Raw genomic sequence first — 17,400 nt, 5'->3', positions numbered from 1 at the left:
CTTAACGAAAAAAGAAAACTAATAATACTACTCCACAGAACTTTCAGGCTCGACAAAAAAGCACACACACACACTGTATTGATGCAGAGCACTCAAGCTTCCTTTGACAGTTCTTGCTTACTTAGTGCAGCTACATATTTCAAGCCTTGTACATTTCTCATCATTTTCGCTGCATGTGTGCTTCGCAAAGCGTAAAACAACAATCTCCCAACGAAGGCTAAAGAAGAGAAGCAAATCGAGGGGCCATTTTTTTTTTTTGCTAGACACGAGCATACGTGGCCAACACATAATAAAGCCAGGAAAAAATTAGGGATCATTATTTGTACTTCCTATTTGATGTGTAGCAATTATGAAATAAAGATTATATTCTGGGGTTTTACAAGCCAAAACCACGACATGATCATGAGGCAAAGGGAAAATGCATAGATGTGTATAAAACTCGCCATCGATGGGGACTGAACACCCAACCTTCACATGCGGGTACTTGACTGCACATTCCTTGCCCCTACCATGGGTGGGGAACACATTTCACCAGTGAGGTTCTTCCAGCGATGAAAATTATCCCTAAAGCACGTAAGAAAAACCGGCAACTATGCCTTTGGTTAGGTCACTGTTTTCTGCAGAATCCATTCTGTAAGCACGTCATACATATCTGAAGCTAAGAAATTAAAACAGAGAAGATTGAATTCGCTTGTACTTAGCGGATTAACCTTTTGACACGCTATGTACACAATTGCGTACACCACTTGTTTTTGCGATTTGTAATGGCTAGGGACTAAGAGAGAGCAAGATACATTGAACTTTGGATGAAATGAATTCAGCGCATAATAAATTTGTCTTAACTTCATTTTGTTGTGTTCTGTTGTATATGATCAGTTTGCTGAAGGCAATACACTGCTCAACGTGCCCCTTCCCACGAGCCATGTCAAAAGTATAATTTTTCTTTGCTCCAAATGGACATACCCGAAAACAAATTAGCACTATATTTCCGGTGTAGGATTTCTTTCTATTATTGCAAAAACAGAGCATGAATGACTTTACAATAAATATATATTTAATTACAATTAATTACTATAACACACATAAATGAACCCATTATGACATTATTTTTGTTGCAATAGACTATCGAGTGCCTTGAAGTAACGTTGTATCGATTTGATGCATTTACAGACAGTTCTTCATAGGTGGCGTCTGAAAGGGTTAAAGGGACACTAAAGGCAAATAACAATTTATGTCAGAGTGAAAGCTCAATGTATGACAACTTCTAAAACGGCAATATTGTCAATAGCAGTGCCCTAGTTACCGAGAAATTAAGCTAAATGTATCACACGATGAGCGCCACGAGTGGGACATTTTCGAAGTGATCCCGATGACGTATAAGAGTCTGCCTGCAATAAATCACTAGTAATCAAACTAGCAGCAATAAAAAAAGAACCTTCCGTGCATCAAAAGACGTAATAAAATGCTGTTTGTTCGTTTCCGTTTGATTCATGGAAAAAAGAACCTCTGTGGCGTTGCCATGGGGAACAGCGCGCATGGTTCAAAGGTTCCGTTTTCGCCGAACTGCGCTTCGCCCGGCGCCCTACTTCGCTCACGCGGTCGCGTCTCAGTGGTAGTTTCGGGATCGCGTACTGCCGCGTGTGTTTTGCGCGCTCGTGAATGATGCTCTGACAGACAGTTCGACAAAATGCCGCATGCAACGACGCCAGCACTACGAGCCCTCAGCAGCATACCGTGTTCATCGGGGCTCAAGTCGCTGAATTGGAGCCCAGCGTCGCGATCCCATGTCTCGTTGTCAAGTTCTCCGTCCACATCCATTGCGGCGATTGCGGCAAGCTTCAATGGCTTCGATGGCCGTTGTTGCTGCTGTGGGTCCCGCTACTTTCGCTCGGCTGCTACTAGTGTCGGCAGCCGCGCAGTAAAGGCGAGCAACGTTGGGCACGGCAGCAGTGACGTATGAAAGTCGGATTTCAGGCGGGTGATTTGAAGTGCGCTAACGCGATGCGGACCACTAAAACGTTATCTTATTTCAAAATAAGCACTTCCTTGGCATAAAAGTAGCGCTACGAGGTTTCTGGACCGCTATTTCAACAATCAACGTCGACTTAATATTTGCCTTTAGTGTCACTTTAGGTAACTGGAGTGCTCAACACACACAAAAAGAAGTGTGGATGGCCAACGAAGCAATTAAATATGATGACAGGTTTTCCTCCATTCTTTCTTTATAGAACCTATTTTTATTCATACACTGATAAAATGCTGTTATCTGAGTAGGTTCTGGCAGCCTGCAATTGCATTGAATAGAAATAATGTGATCATGGTAACCTAAGTAAACAAGGTTTTTGTACTGAAAAGTTTACTGCGAACATGATACTGTTTACTGCGAACACGTTAGAGCAAGCTATGACTAATGCTTGCAATGAACTGCTCATAAAAAATTAACCATTTTTGGTGCCACTACATTTTATAATGATAACATTGTGAGTGGTGTTTCATGGTGCAAGGGCCAAATGTGGCCAAAGAGCACCATGCCAATGTAACATGCTGTAAATTAACAATTTATGCAGGAACATTGTGCAACTATAATTATGAGCAAAATATATCATCTGCGTTCAACTTGACAAAATGTCCACCTAATCGACACAAAATTTGGCTGATGAGCCCCTTAAGATCATGCTTCATTTCCAAATGTGCATAGATTCTTATTCACTCACTTGGTGCGACATTCACACTCACATAAGAGATGTTTCAATGTCACTTGGACCAATTAGTTACGCTACTGAGCCACAAGATAATGTTCCCAACTGCTACGGCTGTGCTTATACGCATTAAATAAAAATGGCTGTGTACATTTGTTGACCCCATAACGGAGATATTTACAAAACTAACACGTGAAAAAATACAGGTAGAATTTCAAGAGTGCCGTGCTATGAGAACACGCAGGCAAAGGGTGAGCAAAACAAATGAAAATGCATATATTTTTAGCTGGAACATGCAGGAGAGATGCATGGGCTACCCTATTCATGTAACCCGAGCAACACCACCGTCAGTGGCACACAAGGCCAAGAGCATTGAGCAACCTTGGCAAAGCCACAGGGTTTGTAACTTTATAGCTTTCTTGTTAGTTTTGTCGATCTGTTTTGTCTTGACCTGACTGATTGCTGTGGCTTCGCCTCTTGCAACTGCAAAGGTCAAGATGAGTTCCAATGATTTACTTTATGGCCTATTCGGGTGGTCATTTGAGAGTGCTCTGACCATGTTGACAGTGATGAATTTTACAGCTTTGAAGCTCTACAATGAGAACAAGTAGTTATGCAAGTCATGTTCCTCCTTCCTTATGTATTGGCCCGCTTATTTTAGTCTTAATGTTTAGTTGCTCTTTTACTCCATTTTTTCAGAGCCTCCAGACCGCTCTGAAACAACCACTCGAATGTACTGCTAGACAAGTGAGCACACCTGTGTTGCCAAAGGCGTTATGAACACTTTGAGCCACTAATGCCTTGGCCGCTAAGCTACCACAGTGGGTGATTTCCCAGCATGGCAACTTTTTAGAAATTTCCAGAAAAAATAGAAAAGTATCGCACGCTTTACAGCACAACTACCTTGGTCTGCGAGGCCACAAGAGTGCATCAGATTCGGAGAAGTCACCCAGACACTGGCATAGTTAACATAGTGAATAGCAATACAGCATAGGTATAATAACTTACTTTTTCCCAGATTAGACATTTGATACAGTGTGTAGTAAAATGTGTACATACCTTGATCTTCAGTGCCTTCTTGAGGGCAATGATGTCATTCTCTCGAGCTTCCAAACTGGCACGCACAGCTTCAAGATCACGTGCTTGTTGGCGTGCTGCCTGAGCTCGCAGTTGGATAGGGGCTGTAGGTTTGGGCTGGGGTTCTTGTGGCTGTACTGCATCAGCCATGCCCTCCAATGTGCTCACAGCAGCTGCCAGTGCTTCACGCAAGCAGTCAGGCCCCTGCGAGAAATGCTTGCATTCCATTTGGCTTGCACAATCCTTATGCTACAGTCCCAAACAAATGCAACGTGTTACAGTAGTAACATCACGCAAGTTCAGCCATTCCTGATGCAGCTGAGTGACACCACTGCGATTCGGAAAACTCTGGCCTCTCTTTTCTGCCACCCGGGCAGAGTGGTGGCTGGTCATAAAACATTGTCACTGTTCCCCCATTCCACCAAGGTTGGTCAGCAGTCTGCCCCATTGGCCAGCAGTGGTCCTTTGTTTGCCACCAGTCAGCAGTTACCTCAATGAAAGGAGGTGACCGCCAGAGTTGTACATAATGTGTTACAAGTAATCGATTACTCGTAATCAATTACATTTTCCAATAATTTTGTAATATAGTCGATTACTTTTTGAAAACTGTAATGTTCTGGGTAATCCAATTACATTTTGTAGTAATTGAGTACCAGTAATCAATTACTTTTTTTCCACAATCAAGTTGTAACCAGTTCTCGTCCCGAAAAATATGCGACCACTCTGTAGCGACGGGGGGGTCCCTACAGAGCCTATTTTTTCATCTTTCTTTTGGCCTTACCTGCAACGCCTTCCCCGAGGGCCAGCAACAGCAAAGTGCGATGCTTCATAGAGGACACGGACACTACTAGCCTTGAAGCACTGCACAACTGCGAGCTGGTGTGCAAGGTGTTCCTAATTTATAATACTGCCCTTCCCTCCAACGCATGCATTGAGAGAGTTTCAGTGTAGCAGCTGACCTCTTATCGAAGAAACATGGAAGAATCAGCAATGACAACTTTGAAAAACAACTCCTGTTGAAAGTTCACACTATATCACAGAAGCCACAGCGGGAACAAAATGGGGCGGAATGTCGGAGTCACTACTCCACGTCCATTGCGCTCTTATCCGACAGAAGGTTGCCTACTCCGCGCCAGTTCTCCATAACATTATCAGACGTCTCTACACAGACTTCAGCTGCTACAAGCACGAAGCCTGCGCGTATGTCTGGGAGTTCCACAGGCAACATCAAGTTCCCTGACATTAGCAGAGGCATGAGAACCCAACTTTAATGTGATTCGAAATGTGGAGACCTGTCGGCACCTCTTTCGCCTAGTCACGCAACACCCTTTACATCCACTCATATCACAAATTGAAAACCGTCCCGGAACGCAAATACACCCATGTGTACCAACAGACCATTTCACGACTTCCTGCGTTGACACATTGGCCACCGGATTTAAACTACCCGCCCTGGTTGCTAGAGCTACCAACTATTGAAACGTCACTAGAAGGACTTCGCAGTAAACATGACGTACCAGCCTTTGCCACACTGCAGTTGGCCTCACATCACCTGTTTGACAGGTACCAGGGCTACACTTTCGTGTACACTGATGGCTCCATCACCAAAGAGACTGCGACATCAGCATTTACGATTCCGGAGTTACATGAAGAATATGCATGTCGGCTGGAGCGTCTTTTCTATTCAACAACATCGGAGCTTGTAGCCATTTTGCTAGCCATCAGCTTTATTAAACTGTCAACGACGCCAAGAAGGTGGGTTGTAATTACGGATTCCCTGGCGGCTCTTGCCTGTGTGGAAAATGCCACTTCAGGAAAAATAGTTATACATATAGAATCAACAATCTTAAAAGAGCTTTCAGAAGCTATGAAGTCAGATCATCACATGGCATTTCAGTGGATTCCCAGTCACTGCGGAATCAAGAAAAATGATATGGCAGATGAGTAGGCGAAAGCCACTCATCATTATACACAAACTCGCCTCATTTTTATAGTATCTCAATGCGACATGCACCGAATTTCACACACCGAATGGGCAGACGTGCGTATGTGCGCGCGCGTGCGTGCGTGTGTGAGTGTGTGTGTGTGTGTGTGTGTGTGCACACACATGTTCACAGTTGCTCAAACAGTATTATATATCTCTGCCAACTTACCCCATGTTGCAAACAAAGAAAGAGCCTAGCGTTTTCAATGCCTGCGTATTTCTACTGTGTTGGGTGTGTTGTTATAATCAACATGCCTGTGTAATCATCACAGTGACCGATGATTACACCGGCGACTGCAACCCGCTTTTCATCGCACCTGCGATCGCTTCTGTTTACGTCTATTTCGTTGTCACGGCCATAAAAATAACCTCTAAGGTATTCCATCATGCCCTTGCGCCACTGACTGGTTCAGTAGCTCTGTGACTCCAGTCGCGGAGCTGGAGAATCAGTCCGTTAACGGCTGCACCAAAAGGGTTGCTGTTCGACCAAAGGAACCATTTGTGACCCCTTTCGGTCACTGGTGCGAATGCACCCAAAGGCAACAATGTGCTAACTTCAACAATTTCTTCTTAAGAAAATTCTTACACCATGCCCAACCGATGCTGCTTCTAGTGAAAATGTCACGTGGCTGCTTCCAAAAAGGCAATCTCCATCTCTTTATCCAAGCAGGCGGACAGATGCAGTGCTAACAAACCATTCAACACAGCACCTTATAAATAACAGCTTGGAGCTGTGACTGCAGTTTTGCCACATGTGCATATGACATCACAGTCACAAGTTAGGTGAACGCAAGATCAGTTTTATAAGCACCAGATGCACTGAGCAAAGAGTGTCAGTCAACAAATCCTTGCTGCAAAACTATGCCTGCTTGCTTAGAGGTACCGAAATTAGTTGAATGTGTAAAGGCAGTGGTGTACGAACAGCCACTGTACTCCAAGTGACACTACAAAGGTATATGGGCAGCACTGTTGTCTTTCTTAATAGACATGCAGAAACGAGCTGTACTTCACATCAATTTAAAGGGCCCTCTTCTGCAAGCAAACAAGTGTATGCCATAGAACACACGATGACAACTGTATTTCTGAGAAATCCGCTTCGTGCTATAAACGGGTGGTTGTCTATTTTCCCTTTCTTAACCTTTCCGCCACCTTGCGGGATCCCGCAGAACTGATTTGCCACAACTGTATCTGCAAAGCATTGCACCATTATACACCCCGAAAAACAGCTGAAAGTTCAAATGAATGCCTATGTGCCCCATCTCAAACATTGTGCATCAGAAAACGCTATCATGGACACCTGCCTCCCTATTGCATGGACCGCTTTCGGCACACAAACAGCCAACACTAACGCAAATAACTCCGAACATTTTTATAAAATACGAAACATGCAAAACTGCCTCAAAAAACACAGTGTGCAAAGCAAGAAAACAACGTAGAAAAAAGAATGAAAGTGAGGATAATGACAAATACTGTGTGGGCTCTGCTCCTACATGGAAGAAGGCCAAAGAGGAATGTCACTTGCAGACACTAATAAAAAAAAGAAAAAGAACTGAGCTTCACGCAAGGAGGGCTGCTTACCTACTCGCACCATCACCTCATAACGGCTCATTTGCTTTGCTCTCCAGTATTACTAGACCTTTATGAATATTCTTGCGGCAGACCGGAAACATTCTATCAAAACTTAAAAATGGGAAAGTTCCTTAGACATTTCTCTTTACTCTTCTCTTCAGCCAGGCAATGTTGTATGGAAATGGCTCAAAAGACAAGTGAAGTAGTGAAAACTATTTAAACACAGAAATATGCAAATCTGCCAAATGGCATTTCATGACAAGACAAAGCAATGGGTGTTTTTTTCCCTCACTACCTGGTCCTCCTTGCCATAGACGCGGTCAGTGGCTTCGTGAGCCAGTTCTTTCATCTTGTCCAGAGGTAACTGGAGCTCGTTCTCAATGCGGGATGAAACTGCACGCTGCAGTGCACATGCTGCTTGCACCACCTGGCCCAGGCTGCGCACCTCAGCCTCCAGCTGCTCCTTAGCGTCTGCTCCCAATGTGATGGGGCTTTCATCATGAGGCATCCGCCGGCGAACCTTGCGTACCGCTGCAACCAACGCACCCACCCAACATATAATCAATGAATGGGCTGTACACCGTAACTACAACTGAATAGACTGCCACGCACTAGACATTCCTCCGAATCGCCTCTAGAATGCTCTTCAAGATTCCTAGAATGATAAAGTACTTATGTCACTTGATGGCAAAAAACTATTCCAGGATGTAGTATACATAATTCACCAGCTTCTGTTTCTAAATTCTTGTCAAAGGAAAGGAGGTGGCTTTTAGGGACTCGTTTTTCGTTGTTAAACACTATATTAATGAGAACTAACAGACAATAATGCCAAGGAAAGCATAGGGGATGTTATTTGTAGTAATTAGGATATAAATGTGAAGAAAGTAAAGTGGACAAAAGGATAACTTGCCGCCGGCAGGGACCGAACCTGTGACCTTCGAATAACGTGTCCGATGCTCTACCACTGAGCTACGGCGGCGGTCATCCTCCCGTCCACTTTATGGGGTATATATGTGCATTTAAACTTGGGAGTGTTAGTGAGCGCCGATTGTGGCGCCGGTCCCTGCTGGCGGTAAGTTATCTTTTCGTCCACTTTCTTCACATTTATATCCTAATTACTACAAGTAACGTCCCCTATACTTTCCTTGGCATAACTGTCTGTTAGTTCTAATTAAATTCTGGTCAGCAATACATAATACTTTAATCAACATATCACGTGAAAGAATTCAAGTTATAGGGGATATAAACATTAATATTCTAGAGCAAGTCAACCATGATTCAGTTGAGTACACCAATTGTTTTGCAGGCTTTGAACTGCTGCTTACATTGCCAACAATGTGTATAATGGGTGGCTCAAGCACACTTAATGATCATATTTAATTTAATACATTATCATATGATTACTAAGGCACAATAAAACTTGACTTTAAAGATCCCTATATATCTTTTTGTAGCTTGTACTGCAAAAGCTTAAGGTCTCTTTACAAATATTTTTAACAAACTTCAATTTGTATAATCTACTGTCTCGGCAACCACTATTGATCTACATTACAACTGTTCTATTTGAATGAAAACGCATGAAAACATTGCGAGATATAAGGCACAGAATAAAGGCTGTAAGAATAAAATATATTTTAAAGCAAATTGTACAGATCATAAAAAACAATAGCCTTGCAGTCGGTGTTAAAGAAGTTGTATGCAATCAGCCCTGCAAATGCTCGCATTGTCGCCTGTTCATTGTTCAACACTTCATTCTCTGTTTAACCTCTAGCATTTATAAACCTTGACCTAGTTTGTGGTCCTTCCGGTAAGAAACATGTCAAGCATCGGACGCAAAAGGAAGGTCATCCATGTCCAATACAAATACCATGTGAAAAACCCTCACTCAACCCCTGTGACGATTCATTCGTTCTGTCCAAAAGCTTCAAACATTCCCTGAATCAGCCTATATCAGGTACTAGGAATTCCTTTCACTCTTAGTGCCGCTCGTTAATTTGTTGAAATTCCCTGTCACTTATTACTTACGTTCCTTATTGTTTCCAGAAGTTTTATTCCACTGGTATATCTTTTGGTGTTAAGTCAGCACTGTGTGCATGCACCATTTCTTTTTGTCATTGTTGCTCTGTGCATTGGAAATTATGCATGAATTACCAAAAACTCCACTACAGCAATATTTCAGGGCAAATTCTTATAAAAACAGAAAGATGAGCTAGTTTGTAGGGATTTGTCATGAAATAAGCCAACTTTGTGTTGTCTGGTTTCCTATTCTCTTGTGTAAATGTCTGCACAGCCTACCTTCTTTCATGAGTTCTTACGTATGAGAAATACTATACGGAATGCCTTTACCATTCTGTATATTTCACATAAATTGATGACGTCATCGCTCGCTTGCTCGAAGGAGGTCACGTGTTTTTTTTTTTCTGCTTGTGGATGCATGCCGCGAAATCAAGCAAGTATGCCATTTACAGCAGCACTGTAACATCCACGCATATCCACAAAGTGAATGATGATGAGTGGGCGAAGCACTGGGCATCGTTTGATAACCGTGAATCTTCCGTGACATTGCCCACTCGCACATGTAAATGAGTGACAACGCGTGTGTACAGTTATATACAACGTGTTGTATTGGTTATAACTCGAATGTCGTGTTCAGTTGTGGATTCTGTTTTGCCTTCATTATTACTGCTTTGTGGTCCGTGAAATGTAGAGCCAATGGTTCTTCGATTGGATCTAGCCTGAAGTTGGTAAAGACGAGGTCGTGCGGCGCCGTGCCCGAGAACGGTCTATTTTGGGACCATGTGCACACTACGCGCGCTCTGTAGACGGTTTTGTGCATGTTGTCACCTGTTAATCGATGCGCTTGTTTTCGAGCAGCTTTCGAGCAGCGAAATCATCTTCTCAAGCACAACTGGCTTCTTTCTTCTCAATGGCATTGAGAAGGAAGCTAGACTCGATTCCAGCAAATAAGGTAATCATGAGTAATTTATTACATCTCAAGGTCATTATATGGCAAAAAAAAAGGCAAGGGAAGAGACCCAGAAGTGCTACCATACCTTGCAGCAAATCAGAGGCAGAGGCAAGTGCAGCATCAAGCAAGGCAGCAAGGTCACCACCCTGTGCACCAAGAACATGGCGCACAAAGCCCAAGGCACACTTCACAGCCTCACAGGCTAGCACCAGGCACCGCAAGTTTTGGGCGAGCAAGTGCCTTTCATCCTGCCGCTCATTGGAAAGGTGTACAGCATACAAACTTTGGAAATAGGACAGTGCCCGCTCCAGGTTCCCCAGGGACACATTCTCATCCAGCTGCAAAAAGACAAGAGTGGCATTAAGCATGAAAAGGAGCATTGTCTGTGAGAGGAAAGACTAGTGTCACCATCTTTACAGCGGCATATCACACCCAAACAAGCACAAGCTGTTTAACTCTACTGTCGCTTTACACCACACTCATAACCTGTGTAGGGTTTTCACTCAAGTGACAAAATGCCAACAAATTCCCCCAATGTGCAAATTGTACCTTTCCACAGCCTGGAAGATGACCATAAATATCGGAGGCCATAGATTTTTGTGTCTGCATTTTCCACCTGCCGTTAGGTAACACCATCCAGCTGATGCTGAAGCCTCAAATCCAAATGCTAGTGCCATGTGACATCGCCCTTCTTTGAGCATTGAATTTTTGTTTAGACAGGATGCCACAGGGTACAACTAGAACCTTTCATGCATGCATTTTTCAGCTTCGCCTTTTCTTTCATACTTCTTATGATGCAGTGTCAATTAAGCAAGAAACTGGCCCAACCAAGTGAATCAACAAGAAGGTCAACAAAGAAGGCCTCACTTTAAAACTGTACTGTTTTCATTGTAGTATTCACGACATTGGCAAGCTGCTGTAGTAACACAGCAGATTATGAAGCATGGTTTACTAAAGGCACTCTCTTCAATAAAGCTAGTCGTCGCATATTCCGAAAGAACTTAGCAGCACAGGAAATGGGAGACATCAAACACACATGATGTCATGTGGCCTGTGGCAATAAAAAGCAGCAAAAAATTATGATGGACACGACCTTACATAAACATTAAAACTGTGAAGGTAAACATAAGAAATGCAACATTTGTTATAAGGCTGATCACACATGGGGTTTTGGGTGCACATTATTTTCCTGCTCCACTCCTTAAACTCAGAAAAACTGGATATGCATTAGGTTCAGTGACACATCAGAAGTTTGTATAAAATAAAGCACCTGTGTTTTTGGATGCATTATTTCTGCATCTCTTAATTTTATGTACCAGATACTAAGATCAATATCAACAGCACCATGACGTTCAAGTTAATGGAAGCTGACCAGCAGGGGCATAGCCAGAATTTTTCTTTTTTTCTTGGGGGGGGGGGGGTGTTCAACCATACTTTATGTACATTCGTGCATGTGTATTATGCATGTGTGTGTGTATGTATACGCAAGCAAAATTGAAAATTTGGGGGGGGGGGGGGGGCTACGCTACGCCCCTGTTGACCAGTATTTGTTCACTGTCATAATGTTCAGTGTATGCATTCGCATAGCCACCAAGCAACAAGAAAGAAAAAAGAAAGCATGCATTTTCTTGTAATCCAGTTGCACACTTTTTCAGTCTTCAAGTTGCCCCGAGGCCAAACACTATGAGGAGCAACTCACCTCATCCTTACGAAGCAGCTGTACATACAGGTCCAAGAGCTTCTCGTGGCCCATCATTTCAGGATACAAAGTAGCTGTCTTGGCAAACAATTCCACACTGCAAGTGTCCAAGGCAGTGGCATATTGATGCAGAAGACCCTGCAGTCGGCCTAGAAGGAACCGTACAAAGCACGAATGCGCATACTGCACCGACTCAAGGGGCTGTCCTGGCCCTGGGGCTGCACCTGCCCAACGCTGTTCCAGTTGCTTGGCCAAAATGCCACATTTGGCCGCAAGACGTGCTACCAGCAGCAGCATTAGCACACCTTCATGCTCATGCGCTAGGAAGTTCTCGGAAAGGAAGGCTGTAAGGTAGTCCACATGCCGATTGGCCTGAGCCACTTCAAGCCGTCGCAGCTCTAGGTCGACGGCGCGAGCATGCGCCTTGCCCTGGGCCAGTCGCAGCGCGAGCTCGCTAGCTTCCACAGCAACAGGCGTCGGCTCAGACTGAAGCTGTTGCTCCAAGCCCTGAGCTTGTTCCCGAAGTTGAGCCACCAATGCTTGGTACTTGGCCAAAGTCTGCTCACAGTCGGCCAGGGCCTCATGAGCTGCCTCAACTCGCCTGTGGCTGTCTGCCAGGCGCACTTGTGCATGAGAGAGCTCTTCACGCAGCTCAAGCTCGGTCTCACGTGCCTGCTGCAGCAGTTCCTCATTGAGATCATGCAGCTTCTCCATGTCATCCACTGCCTCACGCAGGTCACGCACAGTCTCTTCCAGGTCTAGGTTCTTCTCTGTCAGGTGTTCTACCATTTCCTCTGCACCCAAAGCCATGTCCAGTTGGTCTTGCAACTCTGTAATGGAACACTCTGCTTGTTGGTACCGTTCCTCCAGCTGTTGTTTTATCCGTGACAGCTCTTGTACCTCAGCACGACATCGATCAAGTTCTTTCTTGTGCTGCTGCTTCTCATGCTTCAACTGAGTGGTAAGGTCACGTAAACGTACAAGTGCTTCACGCATCTTTTCATTCTCTTGAGCTAACTGGCGTTCCTTATAACTGCTGGGTTCACCTGTAGATAACTCAGAAGTAAGAATTTTGTAATCTAACTCGAGCATTTCGTACTTCTCCTTCCAATGGTCCACCTCTTGCTGCAGCTGTTCCAGTTTCTCCTCAGCCATTTCCTTCTCCACTGTGGCCATCTCAATAGATTCTACAAGGTCGGACACTTCCTCAGCATGACGCTCTCGTTCGTCATGAGCTTCCTGAGCCTCACGCCGTGCTTGTGCCAGTTGTTTCTGCAACTCAGCCTGGGACTCTGTGATCTTGGTCTTGAATTCGAGTAGCTGCTGGAGCTGCAGTCGTGTGCGTTCATAATCTCGAAGTTGCGCTTTGCTCTCCTGCCTTTTCTGCATCAGGGTGTCCAGCTTCTCTTGTAGGTCTACAATCTGGGCCTTGAGAGCCTGCTTTTCAGCATCCTGCTCCTTCTGTGCAGCCTGTTTGTCCTGGCCAGCCTCTTCCACTACCCAGGTGCGAGTGAGGGGCTCTGGCTGTTCAAGTGTTACAACCTCAGCAGCTGGGCCCGGAGTGGTTGTGGCTGCAAAGAGAGCAAGTTTTTATTGCAGGCACTCCCTGCGACTACGGGCAGCAGTGCTGGATAGGACCTTGTGATGTGGAGCACAGCAAGCGCAGTCCAACAGGCACATTTTCCTCAACCATTTCAACAAAGCAATGAGAATAAGAAGTTTATGTTGGTTCATTGCTAACGAGCTGAGCAAGAGAGGCAGAACACAAAACTAAGGACTATCTTTCTTACTAAAAAAGCTGCAATAAAAAACATAGCAACTTCACATTAGAGCTGGCCACACTGCAGTATACAAAAATGACGTAAGGCAAAATAAACTATATATTGAAACTGACACACAAAAAGACCTGAAAGTAAAACATGAACATAGCAAGAAGCCATAACTTAAGAATTGGGCTCTTAAATACAATGCCACGACCATACTTCTTGAACAGATTTGCAATGCCAACTTAAGCAAAATTAAGTACACCTTATAAGAAAGTCACTTGCACTCATCTGCATAATATCTGTAATCAATGCTTGTATGTTGAACTTATATTAATAAACTGAAACAAACTTCTAGCAGCAGCCCACCGAGAATACCATATCAAAATGCATCAACCGTATTGTCTTGCACTATTGCCATGCATTTGCACAGCTCTTGCAACAGGCACAGGAATCACCCAGTCTTTTTCTGCTATTCATGGTCAGAAAGTTCTGTGCAAGCTTGCTCATCTTTTTTGAACATCTTAAAATACTTGCACACTGTGCGCTGAGGCTTGAAACGTAATGCCACGCATTTTTTTACACCACTTACTAGTGGGATCACTATCTCCATTGTTTAGCGTTTTGCTTTTGTGCTAGTGGCACTGACATCCAATGGATACACGACCAGAAAGATTAGAACAGTGCTATTGAGAAAAGAAAGCAACACAGATGCACATAAACTATTTAAGGAAGTTGCAAATAATCTCCGATGTGCCAAATGTCCTTCTCCCTCTTGCTGTTTACAGTAAGAAGCCAACTTGCGATCTAGCCACTATACTTATTGAAATGTAAAGCTGTGCACAATATTATCATGCATATGACATATGGGCTTTCTGCAGCAAACAACCAAAAGTGTGCTGAAAATGTTTTAGCATACGCTGCTGTATGATCACAAGACTGATGCAAAACTAGCAACACGTAAGCTACAACAACCATGAGCAGTGCCCATATTGGAGCAAATCTATTGCTAGAAGTGGGAAAGTATGTGCAGGCATTGCGATTGTTTTCTATGCCCCACCGCCTAGTCTAACGGCAAGATTATACAGTGATATACCAACACAACTAAAAAAATAAAAGATGCAGCATTTGTGGAAGGCCCATCACAAAAATAAGATGGTATCCCCCAAGAATTTTCTTATACAAGCATGTAATGTATTATGTAATTTAGATTAGGGAGCAGTTTACTCACCATTTTTTATGTTTGGAAACCATAAGAACACAAAAACCTGTCCGCATAATATTAAGACTACAGTTAGGCACACAATCATTAAACAACATCTTGCCAAGTGAACATATCTTCATAGTTGTCAAGTAGATGCCACTATAAGTTTCACTGTGATTTATGTGTATTTAGAATGGGTAGCATAAAAGGCCTTGATGTTATTTGTAATGCTCTCAAGGAATCGAGGCTCTTTACAGTAATTATGCAGTCAACAGCTACCTAATAAACAAGAAGAAAAAAACAGTAGGACAACATTTTTGTGCCTGTACTCCAGTAAAGAGAACTGTGAGAATGGGAAGAAATGTTGTGCCTGCACCCGCGTCAAACGCGAGGCCAATGATACAAGTTATTAGTGGTGGTCAGTAAAGTAGTATATCGCTATCTAATGGAGGTGTATCGGGAGGGGGGGGGGGGGGGAGTATTTCCAAGCCTCCAAATTGGTAAGAAAAATAAATGCACAGAAATGAAAACTGTGGATAAATTAATTTATTTATTCATAAAGAAAAGTCATTTGCAATTGCCAACGTGCAGAGTATATTCCATCATTAATGCAACTTAGAATGGCTTATGCCCCTCTTATAATTGTCAACTATTATTAAGCACACAAATAATTGTACAATGCATACACCATGGGTGGAAGCAAGTGCACACGCTCAAATCATTAATGCCTACTAGACCATGTATTGCGAGCTCACAGATGCTGTCAGGAAGCTCACTACAATGTATATTCTCTATTGCTGTGTATACTCAAGTCAGGGCAAGATGGCGGTTTAACACCAGTCAAAATGGACGGTGTATCTAGGGCAGGAGTTTTCAAAGTGGGTTCCCAAGATGGAACTTTAAGTGTTCCACGAATACTTGAAACAGGAGCACTACGCACCCAGAATTTTATATCAGGGAGGGGGGAGGGGAGTCCAATTCCTCTACTTGTATGTGTAGTGTGTTTCTGTCTCTGTGTGTGTGCATGCATGTGTGTATGTGTACAGGTGCAAACTAAAAAATTTAGGAGGGCACCCCCTCTGGCCATGCCTATGACTAAGAACAAATCTAACCCCATCCCTCTTTTGGTCTCTATTAAATTACACAACTTATTGATTTAGAGAAAAAAAGTTGCATTCAATTTTGGATTTAGTGAAGTGAACACATACTGCACCCACACTCCAGTAGGCCGTAAGCAGCAAAAGACCTATGCAGCAGCAGTGCTCAAGGCTCCTCGTCATTGCAATTCGAGGACCCAGGGCGGCCACTCTGGGTTCTCAATTACAATTACAATTACAAAAGCTTTTAATTTATGCTTTTGAGTGTAGTTAGCAACACATCAGTGAGGATTCACTGGAAAGTTTAGAAATTCGAGAGTCACTCGCCTTCCTCTTGTCAATTGCAGACAATATTGGCTGTTTAAATGAAGTTTTGTAAAATACACATGAGGTGTAGTAACATGTTATTCGTGGCCCGTAGCACTTCATTGTCCGTATAGCTCAGTTTCTATGCGTGCCCTTTTGCCACAGCACTATGTCGGTTTTGCAATCAAATCATGTGATGCATGCTTTGATGCGGGCAAGGGGCAACACTTCATACCAGAAGGGCACTACTTAGGCATTTAGGCTTAGCATTACAATAGGTAAATCGAAGGACATTCTGCCACACAATTGACATGCAACATTCTTTTCATGTGAAAAACAAAATAAACTTATGCATGTTTGACACTTCATTTGCGTGAAGACACTGTATGCAACATGTGATGCTTAATGGAGTGTAGACACCAAACGCTTCCGATTAGGATTTGAGAAACTCCCACCAAGAGGTAGGAAAGCTCTGTGTGACAATCACGTGACAGCAACATGACAAAGAGTACCAGAGTGGCGACATTAGCAAACCGATCTGCCATCTGCTACATCTTACATGTGTGCCTTCACGCACAGCCGTGTCTCCAGGCAACAAAACCATTATGCCGTCTATATCAGCATCGGGAACCCAACCATGAGCCTGGACACAAGCAAGTGGAGGTGAAAAACCATTGTTTTCATACCACCGTATTCACCATACACATCTCTAATGTCACACCTTTTGCAGCTCTCTTTTGATGTTCTCACTAATGGTTATCGCAATAAGTTTGGTAAAAGAAACACGCTTCGTTTCTAGACTTCGAAATTCAAATAAATCAGCTTTAAGCTGTCTCGAATTCGTCACAGCATTCCTTGCGAATACACAAAGCTCATGCTGTAGTCAGTTTTGTGTAAGGTTACCATCCGATTTTGGCGTCTACACTCCTTTAAGGGGGGACGCGAGTCTTTAGGACCGAAAAAATCGCGAAAAAATGCACTTTTAAATTCTGTCATTTTCGTTATTGTTGGGGTCCCTTCCACCTATATCCGAA

The 17,400-nt window shown here is 43.5% G+C and overlaps 1 protein-coding gene across 1 annotated transcript in view; it reads right to left on the bottom strand.

The window, feature by feature from the left end:
* Nucleotides 1–17,400, bottom strand: part of LOC119379050 (dynactin subunit 1) — a 60,558-nt gene that overhangs the window by 28,607 nt on the left and 14,551 nt on the right. The window contains exons 3-6 of the mRNA XM_037648191.1: nt 11,997–13,567; nt 10,383–10,635; nt 7,625–7,860; nt 3,759–3,980 (exon numbers count right to left, since the gene is read on the bottom strand). Coding sequence (XP_037504119.1) covers nt 3,759–3,980; nt 7,625–7,860; nt 10,383–10,635; nt 11,997–13,567 — 2,282 coding nt within the window. The remainder of the gene's footprint in view (nt 1–3,758; nt 3,981–7,624; nt 7,861–10,382; nt 10,636–11,996; nt 13,568–17,400) is intronic.

The sequence above is a fragment of the Rhipicephalus sanguineus genome, chromosome 1 (genome assembly GCF_013339695.2).
Source record: "Rhipicephalus sanguineus isolate Rsan-2018 chromosome 1, BIME_Rsan_1.4, whole genome shotgun sequence".
NCBI lineage: Eukaryota > Metazoa > Arthropoda > Arachnida > Ixodida > Ixodidae > Rhipicephalus > Rhipicephalus sanguineus.
The sequence above is the reverse complement of the archived record's forward strand: the minus strand, read 5'-3'. Positions and strand labels throughout refer to the sequence as shown.